At 37.8% G+C, this 23,497-nt stretch overlaps 1 protein-coding gene across 1 annotated transcript; it reads right to left on the reverse strand.

Moving 5' to 3' along the window:
- Positions 1–532: 532 nt before the first annotated feature.
- On the reverse strand, positions 533–20,376 carry shc3 (SHC (Src homology 2 domain containing) transforming protein 3). Its single transcript, XM_067574091.1, has 12 exons — positions 14,484–20,376; positions 11,261–11,331; positions 8,059–8,122; positions 6,917–7,036; positions 5,309–5,362; positions 4,889–4,940; positions 4,669–4,798; positions 4,426–4,576; positions 4,171–4,264; positions 3,874–4,065; positions 1,740–2,065; positions 533–1,514 (listed from the first exon to the last, which is right to left on the reverse strand). Exons 1-12 carry the CDS (start codon positions 15,117–15,119, stop codon positions 1,386–1,388), a joined length of 2,019 nt encoding a protein of 672 aa, XP_067430192.1. The 5' UTR covers positions 15,120–20,376; the 3' UTR covers positions 533–1,385.
- Positions 20,377–23,497: the final 3,121 nt, after the last annotated feature.

Raw genomic sequence — 23,497 nt, forward strand, 5'->3', positions numbered from 1 at the left:
TGTACTGTTGTACTTCAAGCTATACACAGCCAGATAGCATCCTTTGATACTAATACAGTAAGTGATAACACGAGAATTGAAGTGATTGTGACTGACAGGGGTAAAAAAGAGAAGAAGCATCTCTGTGATGACATCTAGTGGCAATCGTCTTGCAATTAGATGTATACACACACTGAGAAATAAAATCTTTTTGTTGAACATCAATAAGTGAAAGTGATCTATATATCTAATATTGAACATTCTGTATTGAGTACACTCTGTGTAAACTCCACATTTGTCTAATTCAGCCTCTTCGATAAAAAGTGTAAATTACATCTCAACACATTGGTGAATTGTCTTGGTACAACTGACACAGATGATCGAAGTTTCTGATTGTGCTATTCATTTGTGGTCATTCAAATAATGATGATAATAACTTTTAAAAGTTCACAAAAAAAAGTCAATTAAGAATGTGAGAATATCCATTGCATGACTCAAGCCCCAAAACTAATCATCGACTACACACCTAAAAGAAGAATCCAGAGAAAACCAATTCAGAAATAATCACCGTTTGAAAAGCATAAATATTTTTACAGTGTCAGCATACACAAGCACCTCTTTCAAATAAAGGGGTATCAAGGTCTACGAACAATGTCCACAAGAACAGTTGATTTTTTAAGTCATGCGACTGCAGTGACACAAGAAAATACTTTTTAAAAAGTTTATCTTTAAAGCCATTGACAGCACTATGAAGGATGCCTGTTTGCACCCCAACACTTTGTGACTACTGCAAAGCAAAACACATTCAGTTCTAATCCCCGATAAAAGCAGATTTCATATAGTGACTAATTGAGTGAGCTGTCACGCTATTGGTGAGATTAAAGGACATTTTTCCTAAAGTAATTCAATATAAATAGCATTTGTTGTCCAAACTGTTTTTGTTTCCTCAACCTCTTAGCCAACGGTTCCTGTAGAAATGTGGTTGTGCTTGACAGACAAAACTAAAATTTCAGGTTTTTATTCTAAAATACTCTTGTTAATACCTCTTTGAGGTTTGATTTGCACTTCATCTAAACTACAAGAACAACTGTCTTTTTTTTTTTAATCTTTTAAAACACCAAATCAAGATATTATGTCCAAATGCACCTATGTCTTCTCAAAAATATAGCATTTCAGTCATCATCACAACAAAATAATAACAGTTCTATAAATATTTTTTTTTTTATCTTAAACAAATCTTGCGCCTTCCAGTGCCTCCAGTAAAGTAACTGTGGCCAAATTCTCCAAAAAACACTGTCAGCGCGTTGAGCCTTTGAGCATCTTCTCTTCTCTGTTTCATCTTCAAGTTTCAGGATGGTAGGAGAGACTGTTCAGAGCTTCCTCTTTCCCATCAGGCATTGCAAGCATCACTGTTTCCTTCCAACCGGCTGTAAGAGACACAGTTCACTCCCAGCTGACACAATCGGCAGATTGTTGTCACGGTGATGGCCAATAAGGTGGCTAATGCTGTCAAATATATGATCTTTTGTCCGTACCTTGGAAAAGAGAAAAAGATGTTAGAAGTCTGTCTTGGCCTCGTAAGGAGTTTAATTTTGGCAAATTTGAGTGTTTTTTCTTGCAAAATGAGAAATCTTTCATTTCCTGTATTCCTGCTCACTGACACATTCTCAAACTTGTCATTTCTCTCTTTGTCTTGTCTCAGTGTCTAGCATCCTGCATCCCTGTAACACACTCTACATGTCCTTCTATTCAACTCTTACCGTGCCCTCAGGGTCCACCAGCAGTAGGTGTTTGGCAAGTCCATTGTGCATGCCCGTCAGTACGTAGGACCCTGGGTTGGTAGTGCTCTTACGAACCAGGAAGTCCCCGTCTTCTTTCAGGAGTTTTTCAGCATCGCGGCGGCTCATTTTGCCATGGTACCAAGGCTGGCCCTCCAGCTCCTCCTGTGCCCGGAAGGCCAGCGAGCGCACAAGAAGGGGGCTTGAGTTGTCCACAGATGCGGCCTTGTGAAGACTGGATACCTGGGACTGGGCCTGCCCCTGGGACGGCGGATGGGACTGAGACTGAATGGCATCCTCGAAGGGCTCTGGTATAGGTGCCGAAATGATGAATTATGAGAGGAAGGGTATGTACAACAGAAAACTGAATTTTTAACATATAAGGTGTGCTAATCAATAAAATTCAGCTATAATTGTTGATATAAAAATCTAAATATGTCTCAAAACTACATGGTTGTTAACCATTTCTTTTGCTTGAGAACAGTGTCTTCATTTCTTTATAATGGTAAAAAAAATATTGTAATTGTCAGAAGGATAATGTGAATTTAGTAAATGTTGTCCTCCTCCAAGAAAAAGACTGCTGTTGAGGACTAGATTCTACAGGAAGAGAGACATGCCACATTCAGTAGACGCAGCATCTGAGATTTGAATCTTGCTAGGGACCTTTATTTCCCATGAAGTGGGCACTTTAACCTCCTGGAAAACTGTCACTTCCAAGGAAACAGGGAATCTGGTGACCCCCTTACTGATATCCCTTTGATTTACAGTCTAAATTGATCCTGTGTAATGTAATATCCTGCACCAACATCGTTTCAACAGGAAATACATCACATTAAAAAAGTCAAGATCCTAAAAATCCTTTTTATTTGGCACTCAATAGTGTTTAAACCAAATGGGATAAAGCATGCAAAAAATTGTAATGGTGCTAGAACATCATTATATAAGATCCATGTTTGAAAGAAAGGAAATAGTGAAATTTCTGTAGCCATTAGCTTATCAGTTTCAGAAGGAGGGATTTACCTAAAACCAAGCAAAAGAAGATGATGTGTTGAATATATAAGTATACTTAAATTTGTGCTTTAATGAAAATGCATTGTTTCTCTGACTCTTGGCACCTGACAGCAGTATTTCCAGATCAGGATATCAATATCAGACACTCAGATTTTCAAAATACCCTGCTGTCATCTAGATGATACACAAAACTATGGCATCTAATGAATATCATTTTCTGTTGTAGTGCAACTGATATGACCTCTTTTAGCCATTTAGTTTTATTTAACAAATCCACTGATAAATGTGCACATGCAACATTTTCCTAACACACAAAAATACCTGCAATAATTTGCAAAAAAAAACTGTTGTATACATAAAGTACACAAAGATTTATTGTTCAAACTAAAGAGGAAATAACTTCTCATCCTCAGAGTAGTCTCATTAGTGGAGTACCTTAAAAATGTGTGTGCATATCTGTATGTACAGATATAGATATCTATTTACATCATATGTCATTGTATATCATTTGTAAAGTGAGGCAATGATATACTGATGACACTGTGTTGTATGTGTAAGCCTGAATGATTTATGATTTATTCTCTATGTCCATTCATCCACTTTCTCTACCCACAATTATTATTCAGGGCTGCTTAAATTTCATGTAAGAACAGTTCAGTTTTAAGAGGTTTAATTCACTGCTCACATGTAATTTGTGTCATGGATTCTCCGTACATGGTTACACACATCATTATGAAACTAATCTTTCATGTATAAAAATAGCAAAGCTTAGTTCGAAGTTGAAGGAGGAAAGAATAAAGCTGTTCATTGACGGTAACACTGTCCTCCTATTGTCTTCATGCTGACACGATGTTATTATACTGTCTTTCCACACCAAAGTCACTGAGAAACGGAAGCTAGGAAACCTCTATAATTAAGAACTCTGATTGGAAAGTCATCTTATGATGATGTTATTCTAAAAGGCAATGCACAGATTCTGCTCAGAAACTTTCTGATGCTTCAACAGGTAATCTTCCAAATCATTTTAAATCAATAACTGCTTCTAAATCCTCTATTCAAACCACATGCCCAACAGAAACTTCAATGCACTCCAACCAAGACTTACTCATGTCAAACAGGTCCTTCTGTGGGCTCTCTTTGGCTGCAGCTGCCATGCCCTTTGTCACATTTTCTGCCTCTGCCTGGAGTGCTGCCAGCACCTGAGCATCAATCTGCTGGGTGTTCACATATGTGGGCATCTCTCCTGTTTTTGGTGCCTGACTTTTACTCTCGGGTAGACTGCTTATATCAAATGATCCTAGACATGTGGAGAAACAATCATAATAATGAATTGATGAAATGTTAAATTAAATATGTATATATATATATATATTTATGTAGTGAACTGTATGGATCTTCTTACCCTGTTGTATGAAGATGGGCTTTCTCTCATCTCCCCAGTTTTCTCCACAGTGCCGCCCCTGATAATATGTCTGATCGACTGAGCCTGGGCCCATCTGATGACAGACAGACACACACACAGTGGATGTTTAAGATATTTCTGAATTAAGAAATGGGGAATTATGAGCTCATATTTCAGAAATATTTATCATGTAATCTCAAATGTCCAGAATGTGTCCACATGAGAACAAACGTTACTCTGTTCAGGTTCCTCTACCTGACATCCATCTGCTGCATTCTGATTGGTCAGCCGGGTGTCGATGAAGCCGCCAGGGGGTGGCATCTTTCCGGGGATGTTGTTATAGTAAGGGTGCTCTGCTGACTCCTCCTCTTCCTCGGTCCATGCTAACTCCTCCATGTTTAATACCCTGAGAAAAACATGTTTTGACCGTGAAACTCAATACTGTCTGCTTGTGCTTTGTGTCTTGGGTGTGTACTAGATTTACAATAGACACCTCACCTGTCATGTGTGGAGGACAGCTTGCTTGAGGGACACTGCAGGTACTGCTGGAAGCGAAGGTCAAAGGCTTGGCCGATGGTGCTGATGACATCCTGGGCCAGACCGTCAGAGCACTCCAGGATGTGGCACGCTGATGAGGGTCAGAACAACACATTTAAATGAGCACGTTGCATGCAAGATATGAAACATCCTAAAGAGTATTAAGGGAATGAACACCTACCTCTTCTGTTAACAGGGTCCTTTGCTACATAGGCAACGTAATCTGTCGTGTCCTGAAAAAAAATACACATTATATTATATTATACAATATTTTAAAAGTTAATACCACCACTTTCCTGTCAAGTCACAGCTATTACACAGTGTTTTTGATAACAACAACAAGAAGTTTGAAATTTGTACTTCATAAAAATTGAATAACTTACTAATAATGTAATACCATTTGGATATTAACCTTGTTGTCATGTTTATAGAGAGATAAACTTCTTATGGAACAGGGCTATGGTGAACATTGAACAGTATGTCATTCAAAGTAATTAAATCTAGACTAAAATATATGAAAAAAAAATCATTAGTAAATTACAACTTTTTGCCATGAGATAGTTTTTCATTATTGCAAAACACAGGCCATTGAGTTACTTACAGGGTCTCCACCTGATGCAAAGGAGATGGACTGCATATGATGGTTGGCTATGATCTGTCAGGAGACAAATTATACAAGTTATTCAGTGCATATGATGAATATTAACCAATGCTTCTACATACACACAGATGCACATGAATTCATTGTAAACACATTTTATACACATACTGTATATGCGCTAAAATGTGTATCAGGATATGGTTAATTTCTTTTACTCACTACTACTTCAACAACAGACTATCACCCTGTATCTGTGAGGCAGCCATATCGGAAGTTTTCAGGTATAGTTCAACATTTTGGGAAATATTTGCTTTCTTGCTGAGAGTAACATGAGAGGATCTATACCACTCTCATGTCTGTTCGTTAAGTATGGAGCTGGAGCCAGGAGGCAATTATCTTAGCTTAGTGTAAAGACTGGAAGCAGGGAGGAAACAGCTAGCCTGGTTCTGTCCAAAGTACAAAAATATGCCTGTCAAAACCTCTAAAGCTCATACAGTAGTTAGCACTTTGTATCTTGTTTGTTTAATCTGAACGGAAATGTAAAAGCAAAAAGTTTGGGTTTGATAGACTGACTTTATCTCAAAAGAATTAAACCAGTATGGGTGATTAGATAGTGATAGTTTAACTTCGGATACATATAAATAACTTCCTGTTTCAATGCTATTTACAGATTAACTAGAAAAAATGCAGCACCTACAATATCTAGAAGAACACTGCAAGTTTACATTATCAGCTGCTTTATCAATTCAGCCTGATGAGAGCCAACAAAGGTAAAAAAACAACAACAAAAAACAGCTGCATGTTTATCTTAACTAGTGCAACTTTTCTGAAGCTACAATTCAGAGGTTGGGATCAGAGAGAGAAGGGTTACGGAGAATCAGGGTCAGTCCTCAGTTCTGATGCTTTGTCAGCAGCTTTTCTCAAGTGTCTTCGGCTTTCTTAAGATATCAGAAATGTTACTGTGTCTGGTCTGAGTTACTATGTGTAGGATTTGGGTTATTTTTCACTCTGGCACCATCTGCTGATAGTAACAAGAAGGACACGGAAATACATGACACTACCACTGACCAGCCCTGCCAGAAAGGAAACTATTCTATTATCCAAATAACTGACTAAATATAGTCATATATAGTGCATAGAGAAAGTTACATTGCGGACATCTGGAAATGTCATATACTCTTGCTTCTCTTCCTCTTTTATTACATGCTCCCCCCACCTCCCCTCCCCCAAAAAAACATCCTGAATTTTAAAATACATCTTATCACCTTAGCAACAGCTAAAAATAGATTTCCTCTATGGCAGTAACCTAAATTTGGAAACAAATGTCTACTGATCACTTTTTTCCCACAGCAAAACAATCTTTCTTCAGTTGAGCATTGGGATTCATTCTTGGGGAAATGTGTGGTAAATATTCTAAAACGTAAGACCTACTTACACGTGGTCTACACACTATGTCTAGACAATACCATACACTATGTGGTTTGTGACAGAGCCTCTTTTACAATGGTGCTACTATTTCTTTTAAACGTACTACTAGTAGTAACCTTTTTACTACATGTATTTGGCTTAATATAGTCTTATTATTGTTTACAAAGGTTGCAAACCTACCTGTTTGCAGTCAGGGGTCATCAGGTTGAGGCTACTGGTGGAGATATTTAGGTTGATGGACATGCCAGCAAACTGCAGGTTGCTCTTTCCCAGGATACTGGACAGAGCTTTGGACGGTGGCTGAGAGGATCAGAGGAGGACACAGAGAGACAAAAATAAAACAAATCACAGCGTTAAAGTGTGTTTTTACCAATAATTCTGTACAGTATTTTACATTCACCACTACAGAATGAATACTGAACAATTTGTATTGATTATAGTCTGGGACACACAAGTGTTGGATACTTTAAATACTGTTGTTAATGGTGATTTTGATGAATAGAGGAGGCAGAGAGGCCAGGTAAAATTAGCCAAACCAATTCATAATTCTCAGTATCAAGCTGATGTCGCCATAGTGCATCTGTCACACAACCAAAATAACATTAGCTTATATCTTATATGATCTATTCCCAGAGGGAAATTAGTCGGCGCTGATTTTGTGTTATATACTCTTCCCTGACATTTGAACAAGCTCTAGAGAGCAGAGTAATGCTTCATTTCACACCCCACATTAAGACACAGTCTCCTCACACGCTGTGGACACACAACATGTTCATGCGCACACACACACACACACACACACACACACACACACACACACACACACACAGAAGACAGACATTCACACAAACACGCGTGCACACACACACACACTAGCTCAGCCTCCTGATCACAGATATTGTGCACTACATGAGTCACTAAGCACTGTGCGCGGTGTGCAATGCATCGTGGGCTGGAGCTACGCCCACGCACATACAGTCCCATACCTCTTCATCTCTTTCCTCTCTCCTCAGCCGCTCTCTTCTCCCAAGTACAATCTCTCTCTCTCTCTCATCATTTCTTCCTCTCTCTATCTGTCTCTGTTTTCTTTCTTTTTACATGAAGGAAGGATGTGAGAAAAAGAACTTACAGAGGCAATACTATATATAGAACGTGGAATGGTAAATGAATATCTAATGCTGTTTCCTCTTTTTCTGTCTACTGTACCTTTCGCTAACATTCATTTTCTCTGCTCTCTCAGTGTGGGCATCGTTTCGCCTGTGATCACTCCATCTTTCTATCCCTCCCTCCCTCCCTCCTTCCCTCTCTGTCCACCCATGTACCTTTCTCTTCCGCAGAGCTCCTTTGGTCCCTGGAACAGCCTCACAAACCAGACTGATGGCTTCCCTAGAGGGAAGGAGAGAGGAGGGTGAAGCCAATATGGTGACCATAGACAACCACAGAATCACAGTTATTTTGGCATTAAGTTAGACTGTATTTAGAGTCATTAATCGAGATGATTTCTTTGCAAATAAATATATTTTGCTATATTGGAGTTAAATAAAGAAAAGAAAAATAGTGGGAATGTGTTTTATATATTCTGGGGCCCCAAAATTTCATATTTTGACAGTTTCACTTTTAAGTTTGGACTTATAGTTTCACTCATTTGTAGAGAGGGCGTTGAACTGTCAGGTAGATTTCATTTTAGGGTACACGGGTGTTGTGGCTGCTTCTAATCTTTAGGTAATATCTAATAATTCGATATTTTGATTTTTACCCTTCAATTATTTATAGATCTTACTGTTAGTCTTTGAATGGGGATGATCTGAGAGTTGCTGGGCTTTTCTAGCACCTTTTTTCTCAAATTTGAAATGTTCGAATGCCTTGTTTTTAATGTACCTGTTGTTACTGTTTTACTTTAGTTACTTAGTTGCTTTATTTATTTTTAGCTTGTCACTAAGATGTACATTTTATTTATTGTATATTTATTTATGTATGTTTTTGTGTGGGCTAGAATTGGATCAGAGTTGTATTGATTAATTTGCTGGTGCTACAGTCTGTTTTCATATTGTGTCTATTAACATACAGAGGATAAAATATGACTTATCCATGAATAAACATCGATAACTAAATGCTTTGAACAAAAAAAGATAGTATTGATAGTTTCCCTGAACTCTGCAGGTTGTTACTAGCAGAATGAAAATGCATTGGTCAAAAGTGAATGCCCTACACCAATTGAACTCATACAACTGTATCTGGTATGTGTTCATTGCTATACATCATAGAGTGACATTCAAAACTCTTTAAGACACAGAGTTTTATCTGTAGCAGCCATCACCATGCTCACATTTTTTATGTAAAAGACAATAATATGTGAATAAAACTGTGGCTAAAGATACAGCTGCTTTGATTCAGAAGTGAATATTGGTTTCATGAAAGAAACAGAAATGTTAATTTCTGTATCCTAAGGAGAAATCTAATAATAGAAATGGCACAAGACAAATGCTTTCTCTCTCTGTCTCTATCTCTTCTTCACTATCACTCTCTTTATTAGAGAGAAAAGGAAACAAACAGCGAGCCAGAGAGAGAGAGAGAGAGAGGCTACAACTGTGTGGCCTTGCTAGCTAACGTCAACACTGGACTGACTTCAGGAAGTCAAGCAGAAAAGTGGACATGACACAAACCGATTCACTGTTGTCCTTTGGCTCACTGCACATTGGTCAATGATTTCAAAGATAGGAGATGGACTCACAGAAAATTCCATGTAAACAAATCATGACCTTGAAATTATAAGATTATATCTGCGATCTGAGAGGTTTTGAGATATTGAGGTTCAAAGTTGAGATATACTAAGTAGCAAAACTGACATGCAGTAATTGTTGTTTTTTATTGGTCAAAATAACAAGCACCGTACCCCAAATGTACTCTACTAAATATATTATATTAAAACACATTCACATCTTAGATTGAGTTTTCTAGAACGGTAAGATTGTAGATGAGAACTCAAAATTAATGTATTTAGTAGTTATGATATAAGACCTTTGGGCACAACATTTCAGATACATGTTTTTAATGTTGAAACCAAAACATTTGGTCATATTGAAGACAAATTTGAACTGATACGATCCAATTTTTCAAAGTCAAATTCAAAAATGTTTCTCTACTTATTTCTGTTGAAACTTTCTCTCCTTGTTCTACATTTTTTTCTGTCTGCTGCTCTCCTTTTCATCTTGTCACTTGCTGCTCCCAGTCCCATTGTTACTCAATGTCAGTCTCTGAAACACTAACATCATTGAGTGTCTGCTGCAGTTAAAAACAAACACAAACCCAGTTAGGAGCATGGTACAGTTAGCGTCTTGTTAAGCAACTAGCCAATTACAAAACCTGAATTTATCTCAGTTTCCTACATGTTAAAAGTTAAGCTTTATGTCTCCTGACTTGACTCTAAATTAGTGACAGTAACTTGAGTTACCTATAATTACATTATTTCTTGCTAACATACGTTAGCATGTAGCTAGCATGGTAGCTAATGGTAAAAATAAGCTTTCCATGAAGTTCATTCAGAAAATGAAATCAAATTAAATATTATTTCCTACTATAATGTGAGTTTGGAAATTGGTCTGTGGGTTCAAGGAGCTGTGAATATAATTTAAAATGATGCCTTTTTTAAATGCTGTGTTTAGTAATATTTTAAATGTTTAGTAATGTGAGGCTAGTGCAGTATAGCTTTTGATGGACAGGTATCACCTGACTAGTGTGTTGAAAGTGCAGATCCCCATTAATGTGACAAGTTACAGTAGAAAGTTAATGAAATATATCAATGAAAGTGGGCTTGAGCTCAGGCTGCCCTTTAGAAGCAAACAAGTTATTTTTAGAAATAATGTTTCATGATGGATAAGAGCCACATGCCATTGAGTTGATTATGATAAAAATAGTAATTGGGCAGCAAATAGTTACTATTATCCTTTTTGGGATGTACATGACATTGTATTTATACACTAGTGGGAAGCATTTACACAAGATACATTTCAAAACAATTTTAAATGAGATTCAGTCTTCAAAAGTGTGTGTGCCTACATTTGCTAAACCTAGGATAATATAGATTGATTTGAGAATTGAATTTTTTTAAGACTTCTTAAAAAGCAAATAGCTCATTTGCAAGACTGCTACAGGTTTTTTAAAATTACTTTCAAGCGATACCACTTTTTTGTATTGCACTGTCTATTGCTATATTTTCTACATCAGAATAAAACATGAGCAATGACATAAGACATATACATTGGGAATCTGACATATTGGTTAAGTGTTTCATGATAAACTCTTTGCAGTGACACCCAGACAATAAGTATAAGTATGTGACTTTACTGGCACAAGAAATGTACCTGTGAGTGGGCGTTAAAAAAATCCAGATTTTTATTTAAACCGTCTCTAGCTTTTCATTAACAAATATGAGGTTGAGTCTTAATAATGAACAAATCCCAGTGTTAAGGAAATCTAGTAAATCCTAAAAAAAAAAAAAAGTTAGAAAACCAAGTGTCAACATACCTTGTTATCTGTGATCTTGTGGTGAAATCCAGAGATCTCATCGACCGTAGGACTTCTATACAACCCAGGTACTGGAAAGAAACAATGAAAAGCCTGTGTGAAATAAATATTCAATAAGATGCAAAAAGTTACATTCAGGTTTTCATGACTAGCACATCATCATGTACAGAAAAAGCACATCCTGAATCGTTATATTGGATTTACGACCAGAATGATTGGTAATGATAAAAAAACTGCTTTGAACAACCACCTCCATATGTTGTAAATACTAACATCTAGATTTGTTGTTTGTCTCTTTTAACTTGTCAGTAAAATGTCTATATCCAGTGACCTTTTCAATGTCTTTAATCTTAGATTGTGAGCATTACACTGATCTTATAATTAATATATAAGAAATGTGTCTGAATGTTAAATTGGTAATTTTAGTAATTATCCTTTCATCCCATTTTCATCTTCTCATGCACTTAAATAAGAGTTGCAAGTCAAGTTAAACCCATCTCACACTAGGAAATGTGTTTTCATTAAGTAACTTGTGTACTGATTGATTTTCCCACTCAGCTGGTATCTTGGTTGTCTAATTTCTATCTAAAAATAGAAACATCCACCTAGACCACCTAGGAGTTCATAAAGCTAAGGTTTGGCACAAAGTTGATCCAAAGTTGGGAAAAAAAACAAACCTTGTTCAAATAGCTTGTTCACCATTAATTTATTTTGAATCTGCATCAGTGTTATTATGCCACATGAGCCTCTAAGGTGACTGTAGTCCTCCTATCCCATAAAATCATCTTCAGTGCCAGCCACCTACTCACATTACAACACCTCTTCTGATTAATACTGCACAGACTGGGAACATTTTGTGCTGACGAGTTCCTATCCTTATAAGAATCACATTCATAATCTGGTTGTAAACAAAACACACAGTCTAACGTTTCTATTTCCACTCCTTTTCATAAAGAAGTTAGTTATTACGGTCATAACTTTCATATTATGAGGCCGTTTCCCTCCGGTGATAGTTTTGCAAGCGCCAGCAAACAAACGCCTTTTTGTCAACATGACGTTTGCAAATTTTTGATGTTATCTATTATTAGAACAGTGAGTTTGAACAGTTCAGCAAGGCCAAAAATATATCAAACAGTTCTAAAATTGGTAGAGACCTATTCTGAGCACAACATGGACACTTCTTTCTCTCAAGCTGTACAACAAACAAGTACATGACTTGCACAGTAAAACTGAACTCCAGATTAATTATGAAAAGCGATGGGAGGCCAGCTCTGAAGAACCCATAAATGATCCCAGTAAACAACACAACATCAGAGTGATCACCTTTATAGCTACATCTGTAGTCCTTCAAATGCACTAAGAAGACTAGTAAAGACTTGTAAAACATGAGGTCATATATCACACTGACTACAGTTTTTGCTTACTGTAATCATTAATCTAAATATATAAAAAGTGGCTTTCACGTCATTAAGTTAAAGATTTTTAAAGTTGTCACAAAACGTGTTGTTCTGTGATGTGTGTGGCTGTTACTTTAGACAACATTACATTATATATACAGTCCAGTTCTGTACAGTCTAGATAGAGTATGTCAGGTCATGAGGGCAGAACATTTTTACCAATAAACAGGTTAAATGAAATAAGTCGATCAAATGAGTATTAATAAATGCTGAATAACATGAAAAATCTACACCAAAGACGCATGATGAACAGGCATGGATTATAACGTACAGTAAACAATCACAGTAAACTATATACTGCAGGAAACTGTTGAGAGAGTTCATGAAAAAGGGTTTTACACCATTCAGTTATTCAGCTATTATGAAACTGCAACATACATCTGAATAATTTGTGAATGTTTTGTCACATAACGTCCCTAGATAGCCTGGAGAAACAATATCTTGCAAATTTTGACCTCTAACCTCAATCAAAACAGTGCAATAGTGACAAAACTTTTCCTATCTGATGTGATGGGAACAAAAAAAGCTACCATGGGCTAAAAGTGTAAACAGTGTCACTGTCAATCAACGTCCCTTTAGAGTAATGGTGCATGATGTGTGAGGAGTGACCACATGACGCTAATTAAAAGCGCTGTGAGCAGAACACCACGTTGAACTCAATACACACAGGACCCAAACCACAGGAAAAGCAGGGGGTTGGGGAAGCGCAGACCAGACCCATTTCCCCTCTCACAGTGTGGATGCTTTCAGCAGCATTGACCGGACAAATAAGCGCTCTTGGCCTTAATGCCGTTAATGGAATGTCACGCTGGTCACAGATACTGTAGGCTTTGTTCGGACAAGTTGTAGTAGGTGTCATATGATTGCAATCATACAGTGTAACTTGATTTGGAATACAACACATTTCTCCTGACAATGCTGTTCAGTATGCTCATTCTTTTTTCTTTTTTTTTCTTTAATGTGCTGCATGAATAAAAGGAAGATAAAAAAAAGACTGAACCTTCAGGTGAATGAACTGTTACTTTATGGTTTCAGTGAAAATGGTTTATTCCATTTTTTTTCTTATTCACTTCACACCTTGAAGAGCCAGGGCTCAGCATCATCACTCCTCATGCTAGTGACTCATTGCCGGCATGATGACATTCACAGCTCTCGTAGTTGTGCGCCAACTTGTGCTCCTTTAAATGATGTATGATGGCTGAAATCACCAACATTAACATGAGATATGGATGTGATGAGATAAACATGAACTGTATGTCTTTTTTTTCTTTCTCCCCCCACCGCCCCCCGATTCCACCATTTCACTTATCTGCGAGCTAAAACAGCCATAGAGCTCATAGAGATGCACAATGTACAGAAATAACACATCACCATGGTTACAAAAGCATAACGCTGAGGCTTCACATACACAAGACAGAAATACTGTATAGATTCAAATGTTTACAACATGCTCAAAATTACGCTGTTTTTATTTTGCAATCACAAGCTTTTCTTTTACTTTTCCCCCGATGCTGACCTTCTCTATTTCCTGAATTATTCAATGTTATATTTTCTGGTCGCTGCTCTTTCTGCTGTAGCCAACCTACATACACCCACTCAAGGGCATGTTGTGATGTGCAAGTGAAACATCTCTCCTTTTTCCCCCCTTGCAGGTAGCTGAGCTTGATTCATTGAAAGAAAAGAGACAATTGGTAAAGACTGGGAAAAGAAGAGAGAGGAGAAAAACAGAAATGAGACAGAAGGAAGGAGACAGGAAGACCACCAACCTTCACAATGTATGTTACTCCTGGACCGGAGATCTTCTCACTCGAGTGTAGCCATCCTCTAGAGGGTTTGCTCACCAGTCCACCACCTCCACCTGGATTCCAGTCCTCTCCACCAGGCTGGAGCTCATCCAGCCTGCTCTTCTTGCTCATGCTGACGGCTGGCTCCAGCTGTGAGCAGGGGGTTGAATGGGAGGCCGAGCTGCACAGAGAGCCGCCCACACCAGAGGCTGCTGCCGCTGCTGTCGCCGCACTGGGGCTCGAGCCACTGGAGCTGCCTGAGCCCGATCCCCCACCCCCCTGCAGCTTAGACACAGCCAGGTCCTTGACAGCCGAGGGCAGACCCTTGATGCCCAGCAAGCTGCCTGAGTTGCTGAATTTCAGGCTGGACACCTTGTTGATGAGGGTGCAGAGGGTGGTGCCTCCATCTTCCAGGTGGTCAGAGCCGTGGCTGGTGGGGGTGCTGGAAGCACTGGTGGTGGAGGAGGGCTGGACCTCAGTCGGGGGTGTGTAAGATGTCTCGGCAGCAGACTGGGGGGTGGCCGAGACCTTGGGGTTCATGGACAGGCCGTGGAGAAGCTCATCGACGGATGTTACTGACTCATTCCTGAAGCGGTTGTATTTGGTACGGTGAAGCATACCCTTCTCTCTCTTGCTCTCTCCCCTCTCTCCACCAACCGACACGCACAGCCTGCCTCTTTCACAAGTGTGCTGGCAGACGTGGCTGAGCCGTGCTGATTACCCTCTCCTGTAACATAGCAGCAGCGGTACAGGCAGCAAACGCCTTTTAGCAATCACAGGCCACCTGACTGTAATTTTCTCTATTGAGGTTACAGTGGTGGTTGTGTTGAGCTGCTGCTGCTACTGTCGCCAAAGTCCAATCTGCTTTCAGTAAAATCCAGAGCTGCAATCCAGTCCGTCAGAGAGAAATATACAGACACAATCCATGGAAACACAACATTGAAGCAGAGGAAGAAGAGGATGGAGAGGAAAAAGGTCTCTAAAAGGCTGCCAGTGTTGTGGTGCAGCTTGTTTGGTTTCCAGCTGTGATGATGCTGCTGCTGCTGCTGCTGCTGCTGCTGCTGCTGCTGCTGCTGCTTATTTCTAGCCTCAAAAATCCAAAAAGTAAGAGAACAGAGAAAGGTCTATGTTGTCGATGATCACGGATACTGCGAGGGAAGAGCAAATACTCTCTACTGACTGCTGCCTGCCTGCCTGCCGGCTCAGAGCTGAAGCATGACTCACTGATCTGAGAAAACCTTCTCAACAAAAGGCTTGCTGAACACTGCAAATCACTTCCTGTTGGAGGGAGAGAAAAAAAACTCCCACTTACAGCACACTAGAACCAATCAATTTTTAAATTCCCCAGTCTGATAGTTATTCTCGGTAATTTTTACCCTCTTATTTGTTTTTCCGAGAAAAAGGAAATGAAGAATGAGAGGTAGCTTGATTATTTAACTCAGTAAAATAATTATTCCTAATAGTTTGCTTGAATTCATGTTAAGCACAATTACCGTCCAACGAAATGGATGAACTGATAAAAGTTGTGATAAAAGGATGGTACACAGATTAAAATTAATCACAGAGTTAATAATAAATGAAGTGAAATAAGTAATGAAAACTAGCATCCATGATATAGACAGTTATGAGCAGAGCGGCCTGCCAAAATCTTCTCTAACAAAAATTACAGGCTTCTTTTTTTCCTCTATTTAAATGTACCGTAAAGATGTAATTTTCCTTAAAAGGTTATAAAAGAAATCTCTATGAATCATTGAAAGAAACAATATAGTGAGATTTTAGCATGACTAGAATAACGTAACATCATTAATACATTGTCCATGTTAATTTATAACAGCTGCAGAATATGGGCAGACATCACTCCTGGTCTCCGGTTTTCTACTTTCAAAAACATATGACTACTTAATATTATTGTTGTTTCTGCACAAAATATTAATCATCAGGCATTAATACAATAAAGAAAAAAAGAACATTTTCCATTTTCCATAAAATCTCTGTTTTGAGACCATTTGTCTAAATGTGTCTCACTAATTCTCTATAAGCATTCTGCAACAAAGGAATAAAAAATTCAATTCCACAACAAGGAAGCAGATACAGATACACAGCCTGTCTAAAATACCCAGCAATTGGTCCTGGTTGAACTACATGAATGGTACGATTCAAAAAAACACAGTATGAACGACATGTTTCTCAGGCAGATGAGTCAATGAAAAACAAAAACAAAAGGATAACAGAAGAAGCCCAAGAGTCTCCTTAAAACCAGCAGCAATGAAGCATCTTTGTCTCCCTGGTAGCGGAAAGCACACAGCCAGACACCATTCATGTAAAATGTCCTCAGGAGCATCTAGCAAAGCTGAAAGACTGACACTCATTCATAAGCAGCTTCCGCTCTCACTCTGCTGCAGATTTCGCACTGCAGTCCCTCCCAACATCTCTCTTTCCTGCCTGGCAAATATAGAAAAAAAAAAAAAAAAAAAAAAAAAAAAAGACAGCACGTCTGCCTTCTCTCCTCAGAAACAAAGGCAAACACAAAAGCAGAGAAGAAAAAGGCAGGCACTCGCAAATCAAAAGAGGAGGCAAAAAGACAAAGGAGAAAAAGAGCAGAGGACAAAAAAGCATGCAATATTTAGTCTTTTATGTGAATGAAATAGCAGGCTGGCATACCAATGTTTCTGTGAATGGAAGCAAGGCCTTTCTGCCTCTGCAAGGCAATCCCTAGGGATGGCATGGTCTTATCCAATGAGGAGCCAGCTGGATGACTCATTCAGGGGAGGCTTGCAGAATAGTGGAAGAGACCATTTCGAATGCAGGTGTACATGTTGTTTTCTCTTAACTGCCCTTTAAAAATGCTGCATACATCATCAGATATGAGATGTTTTGCATAATTTAATAAGATCATGTTCTTTTAAAAGAATAAAAAAGCAAGAAAAATGCCTAGACCAGAGAACAGAAGTAAAATGCCACCCCTGTGTTTTTGATTGTCACCATTATCAGCTTTTTTTTTCTCTCCACATTCATGTGAACAGTTACCACCTACACATTTAATTAGTAATTTACAGTTCATAAGTATGAAGCAGATAGTACAAATGCACTAGAACAACACATATACTTTGAGCTGACAGATGTGGTTAGCCATATATGTGGACATTGGTATTTTGAAAATACATTATTTAGCATATTACAGTGTATTTGGGTTTTGATTTAACCATTAGAATTACATACTGTATGCTAGAATAGTTTATATGTTTTTGTTGGGATTTTTATTCTAAATCTTTGTTGCATAAAAGTCCTAATTATTGTCACTTTTTGCAATTTTATTACCCTCTAAGACACACATCTGAGAGACAGTGATCATTATCTTTCTTTCCACCAGCAGATATTTATCAGCTGATACACTAGTTAAATTATCAGCAAACACTCGTATTGGTCATCTACTTTTATTTAAACTTGCTATGAAAAATATTCCAGGAAAGACTACACTAAAATATATGTATTTGCTGCTGTTTGTGAAGTAGTTTTTTCTTAACTTGAAGACTGCTAAAAACTGGCATCAACTGGCTTCAACATTCAACCAAACACAATGTATGATTGTATGCTAAGCTGTAAACAGTGCAAGCTGAGTCAGTATGGTATGGGAGTTCAGGGATGTCAAAATTTGCCATTATTCATTTTTACTTTTACTTTACAATTTCTTAAAAATGCATCACTATTGAAAAAAATAAAATTAAAACTACTAACAACACTGCCAAATCGTTTTCAGTGAACCTACTATATAACTTTGTATGACTCTGCAATATTTATAATGAAATGGACAATTATCTAAACTTAAAAAAACCTAAATATAAAATGATTTTAGCCAATATGAAATAAAAATAAAATTGTTTGGTGTTTTTTGAACAATGGCAGAATTTGGCAGGTTTGCAGTCTGTCAAAGTCACTGATAAAAATCAGAGGTGAAGGACATAACGTCCAGTTGACAGTTTGTTAAACTCCTCTCCCCCTAACAGCGATTATCCAATAGTATCTTAGCAACCATAACTAGGCTCAGCTGGATATGGTGCAGCTACTCAGCGTTGCCTCCAATTTGTCCCTGTGGCCAACTGAGGTACTGCAACAAAAAAATCCTCTGTTGCCCCAAGGAGCATTTTTCTCCATTATGAAAGAGACATTGATAAAATTGTTGACAGGACATCTCCACCTAAAAACAAGGTCAATTATTTTCTATTTGTAAAACTTTCCCAGAGCCTATTGTTATGTGTGTGATACAGAAGCAAACCTGGAAGCTGAACAACTTTTTTGGCTTATGAACTATAAATAGGCGCCATATTGTAACCAGTGCTTATAATAAAGCCATGATTTCTACACATTGTAAAAAAGTGGGCGGTAAGTAGTTTTGCTATACAAAGAGTGTGGTGGGTAGTGTCTTTCTGTCTTTTTGTTTTGCCTTTCTAAACCACAAACACAAGAGCAAAAGTGTAAGGAATGGATTGAACAGTCTGCCTAGCTACCTGCCCAGCATGCCTAGCTAACTCCATTCTTTTAGTAGTAAACTAGCATTACATTTAATGCCAGTGTGCATTTCATTAGCTAACTACATTATTTTGTGAGGTCACAGATTATGTTATAAAAATCCCAATTCATGACTGGAACATCCAGAGCCAGGCTCAGATTTTACTACATCAGAGTTTAATGTAAGCGGCTCTGTCCTGCTCTTAACTGGATTTGGGGATGTTTACACTCCAGCAACCCCAGCCAAACTCGTTACCCGGGGAATTGTTGGGTTTCTAAGCACGTCGGTCCTCAAAAAACAACAACAACAACAAAAAAACAACACATCAGTTATTCCTCATTCTGGGAGCTTTTTCTCTTTTTCTAAAAGTAAAAGTGAGACTTATTATTTGAAAATATATAAATAAATAAATGTATCTATAGTAAGCACACACTCGGGGTTAGTTAGGAACAAATGCCTGGTCAGCCAAAAACAATGTTTTCAACCAACTCACGGAGCTATAACGTCAGCAAGCTAGCTGACGAACTACACAATGAATGACTACAAATCTTTGAACTCAGCTGAACAAAGTGATTTGAATCAGTGAAGTGATTTGTGACTTCAGCCTCTACTAAGCACACCCCCCCCCCCCCCCCCGATTCAGACATCAGAGCCACTTGCAGGTCAAGCAGTGGACATTGAATAGTCGCCACCATTTGAACTAAGGCCCAATACCAACAATAAAGAAGCTACGGCAATGGCAGACAGCTGTTATGCACTAAAATAGGAACCAGGGAGCATGGGAAATAGAAACCAGTGTTTATGTCCTTCTTTCTTATGCGTTCCTTAGCATAGGAAGGCAATGTATCAATTATTGCTATACACCTTATTCACATATACAGTATAATACCCAAAACATGATTATTTTCCTACGCAATTGCTCTTTAATTTAAATGTGCAAGTGAGGAAAGTCTGCAGAGAGAAGGGCGCAGACACATGGCTGAATTGGACCACGAAGCTGTTCTTCAGTATACCGTGTAGCCATGAGGACAGAAGCACACAAAGCTCTACTCAGGCATTGTGGTGTGCTGTAAGCTGGTGGGCAGTAAGGTAGAGACCCTGAAGCACTGAAGGCCCACCCACCGTTTCCCTGCCACTGTGGAGAGTTAACACGAGGGCGCAGAGTTGAAAAGAAAGGGCGGGAATATCTGTTATATCTACTGCTGCTGGAACGGAGGACGATGGCTGGTCACTCGGGGGCGTTTCCTGCTTATTGACCGCTGTCACGGAAAAGGCTGAGGGACCCGATCATCCCTCAGCAGGAGTTGAGGCTGCGGTAGGATGCGCAGACCACAGAGTAGGACTTCCTGTAGTGTATGATGGGGCCCATCAGTGGATAGGTCAAAGAGCATCTAATAAATAAAAAATAAAGCAGCACAAACATAAAAAGGGATTGACTTTAAGTTTTTCCTTTAACATAGGTGAGTGACAGGTAAAACTTTAAAATAAGACTGTGCTGACAACTTAAACATAAATGTATCATGAAATCATAGAAATCATGATCATTACATAAAAAAAACATACACAAACAGGCTGCATATGAAGTCATACAGACATGTTCATAACATTTGATAAGTGTAAAAATAACTACTGGAACATGTCCTCCATTGCAATTAAACATGTGATTTAATAACAGCTTTCTATCTCGTTCTTTAAGACATAACATTAAGAGTGAATGAGAAAGGAAAGACAGAGGAAAAGAGCATCCACTGGCAAGGAAAGCAGCAGACACTTCTCCATTTGACTACTGTTGCCCGGTTACCAAAAACATTCAAAAAAGAAAGAGTTATTTTCAGACTAGCTTGAAGCAAAATAACCAATGTTACGAAAAGGGCAGATACACTCAACTGGTAAACTGTGACCACTTGTTCAGTTGTTGTTGTTTTTTTTTTCCATTATGAAAAAACGTATTATTCACCAGTAGCAGTGAAATCACGAGAGATATGGCTTGTGATTTCAGTTTGCAGTGTCTGCAGAGAGTCTTTTAACATTCATAATAACACATGAATATAAGGTACAGATGACAATAGACTATGAGCAATTATATTCAGTTAAAGGCAGACTACATTATTGTAGCATTTATTTGTCCTGTCAAATATAAATTTAAAAAAAACCCAACTATTTTCTTTGAGGCCATCTAAACTTCATTCTCCAGAAATATTCCCCATGCCTAAGATTTCCTTTCTACAACTGCTGCAGCATTTTTTCCCTGATTGTCCAAAATCTCCAATACCTCTTTAGCTTGTCATCTTCCCTGACAATTGGTATCCTTCACCGGGTTGCTCCCATGAAAAATAGCTACTTTCTTTTAGGCAGAGCTTCAGGAGGCAACATTACTGCTTCCACAAAACAACATTCTTTGTTTCTATGTCCCCAAAAATGTCATTATTTTGAGCAAAAACTGCTACCAGGTATTCACAGCAAACCCACTTGTTTAGTTTTACCTGTTCACCTATCTTAATGGAATATGTGGAGGAAATATCTACTAGAAAGGACAGTTTTCTGCACTAAGTGAGAAAAAATGATGCATGATAGTAGCAGAAGCAGGAACAAGACTGAATACCTTAAAAATTCAAAAAGTTTTGAAATCTTAAAATTAAAATAAGACTTCAGTGTTGTCGCCCAATCTTCAATAAAACTGAAAATAGTCTAGACTAATAGACTGTCTAGACTGGACTATTTAACAGTCCATTTCCACTGTTTGCTGATCATTTTCTTCTTTGTAATATTCCAACACTGCAACTTTCTAACACAGCCATCCATTTATTTGGCTGTTGGTTACATCCAGCTACCACTTTTGTTAAAATTTAATGAATGATAGCAAAAAAAAAAAAAAAGCTGTATATACTGTCTATTTGAAGAGTGACAGAGTGACAATGTGTAGATAAAATGAGAAATAACAATAATAAACAATAACAAAGGGAAGCCCAAATGTGAAATATGAATTGAAACAGCACCATTAATTGTATGGTGAAATGTGACATTTGACTTTTAATATATAGCCTATGCTTTGGAAGTTGATTAGTAAAAGTTACTAATGTTAAAATTATTTATTTTAATTCACAGGTTCAATTGTAATTTGTTTAAAACGTACAAATAAGCCATATGCTGAAAATATTATGATATAATTGTTTTGTCATTAAACCTCTCTCTCTCCCTCTCTCTCTTTAATCTTTAATGTATATATTTGATAATTATTATCTATATTTCACACATATAGACACACACATACACAAAATATGGGCCAGGGACACCTATGCATCTGATTAAAATATAGATAAAAGTTACACAACATTTGGTTTTCATGAATGGAATCTCAATGTAGTGTCATATTCTCGCCCTACATCCATGACTATTATGAGCCTGTTTGTGACCATATTTCATTAGCATTATTGCCTGTGGTTATACAATCCCGTGTCATGTTTTTTAAAGGCTGAATGGAGCACAATAAAATGAATAGCAAAGAAAAGCAATATTGATAGCCTACTTAAAGGGGAGCAGAGTGATGTAAGAATTTCCTGTGTGGACAATTACATCCACAGCCTTGAGAGCTCATTTTCATAATCATATCTGGGGCATCATTTGAGCTTTCTGTGAATGGTTCATTAAAAGAGTGACAGAAGCAGCGGAAGCACAAGCAGATACCATATGTGTGTGTGTGTGTGTGTGTGTGTGTGTGTGTGTGTGTGTGTGTGTGTGTGTCTGTAGCCCTATAGACAGAGTAACCTTATACTGTATGCCATCCAAGGTACCTCTGTAAATCAACTAACTAAAAGCAGGTTATAGAAAAATTAATTAGTAAATCTTTTCGGTGAATATAGCACACCTGTGTATTGCTACTGTTGTGCAAGATTTATACAAAAATTGGTTGTTTTAAAATTCTTTCACATTTGATATAGAGGTAATGTTTAATAACATACAAACTGTGACCATGAGACAAGTCAATATTTTTGAGTCTCTCTCTCTTTTTTTCATTCTTTTTTTTTGGGGGGGGCAACAGCTACCAAAATTCATAAAGGTACAACAGCTATTCCATGTATTTAGGGCTGCAACTCACAATCATTTTTGTTTTGGATTAATCTGCTGATGGTTTTGTTGATTCGTTTTTCTATAGAATGCCAGATAGTCAATAGTGAAAAATGCACGTTATTATTATTCACTACAGTCAAAGGTGAAGTCTTTAAATGCCTTATTTTGCCTGACCAACAGTCCAAAATCCCAAAATAATCAATTTACTATAGTGAATGACAAAGACAAACATTAAAATACCACATTTGAAAAGCTGAAACCAGTAAACTTTTTTTTTTTAAAAGACTTACTAAAACGATCATTCGATTATCTAAATAGCCAATTAATCCTTTGTTCTATTCTATTTTGTGCTGGCTCTCCTGAGTTAAACCATATTTTATATAATAGCATATACTTATGGGGCCACGGGGCAAATATATGT

Source organism: Thunnus thynnus, chromosome 19 (assembly GCF_963924715.1).
Source record: "Thunnus thynnus chromosome 19, fThuThy2.1, whole genome shotgun sequence".
NCBI lineage: Eukaryota > Metazoa > Chordata > Actinopteri > Scombriformes > Scombridae > Thunnus > Thunnus thynnus.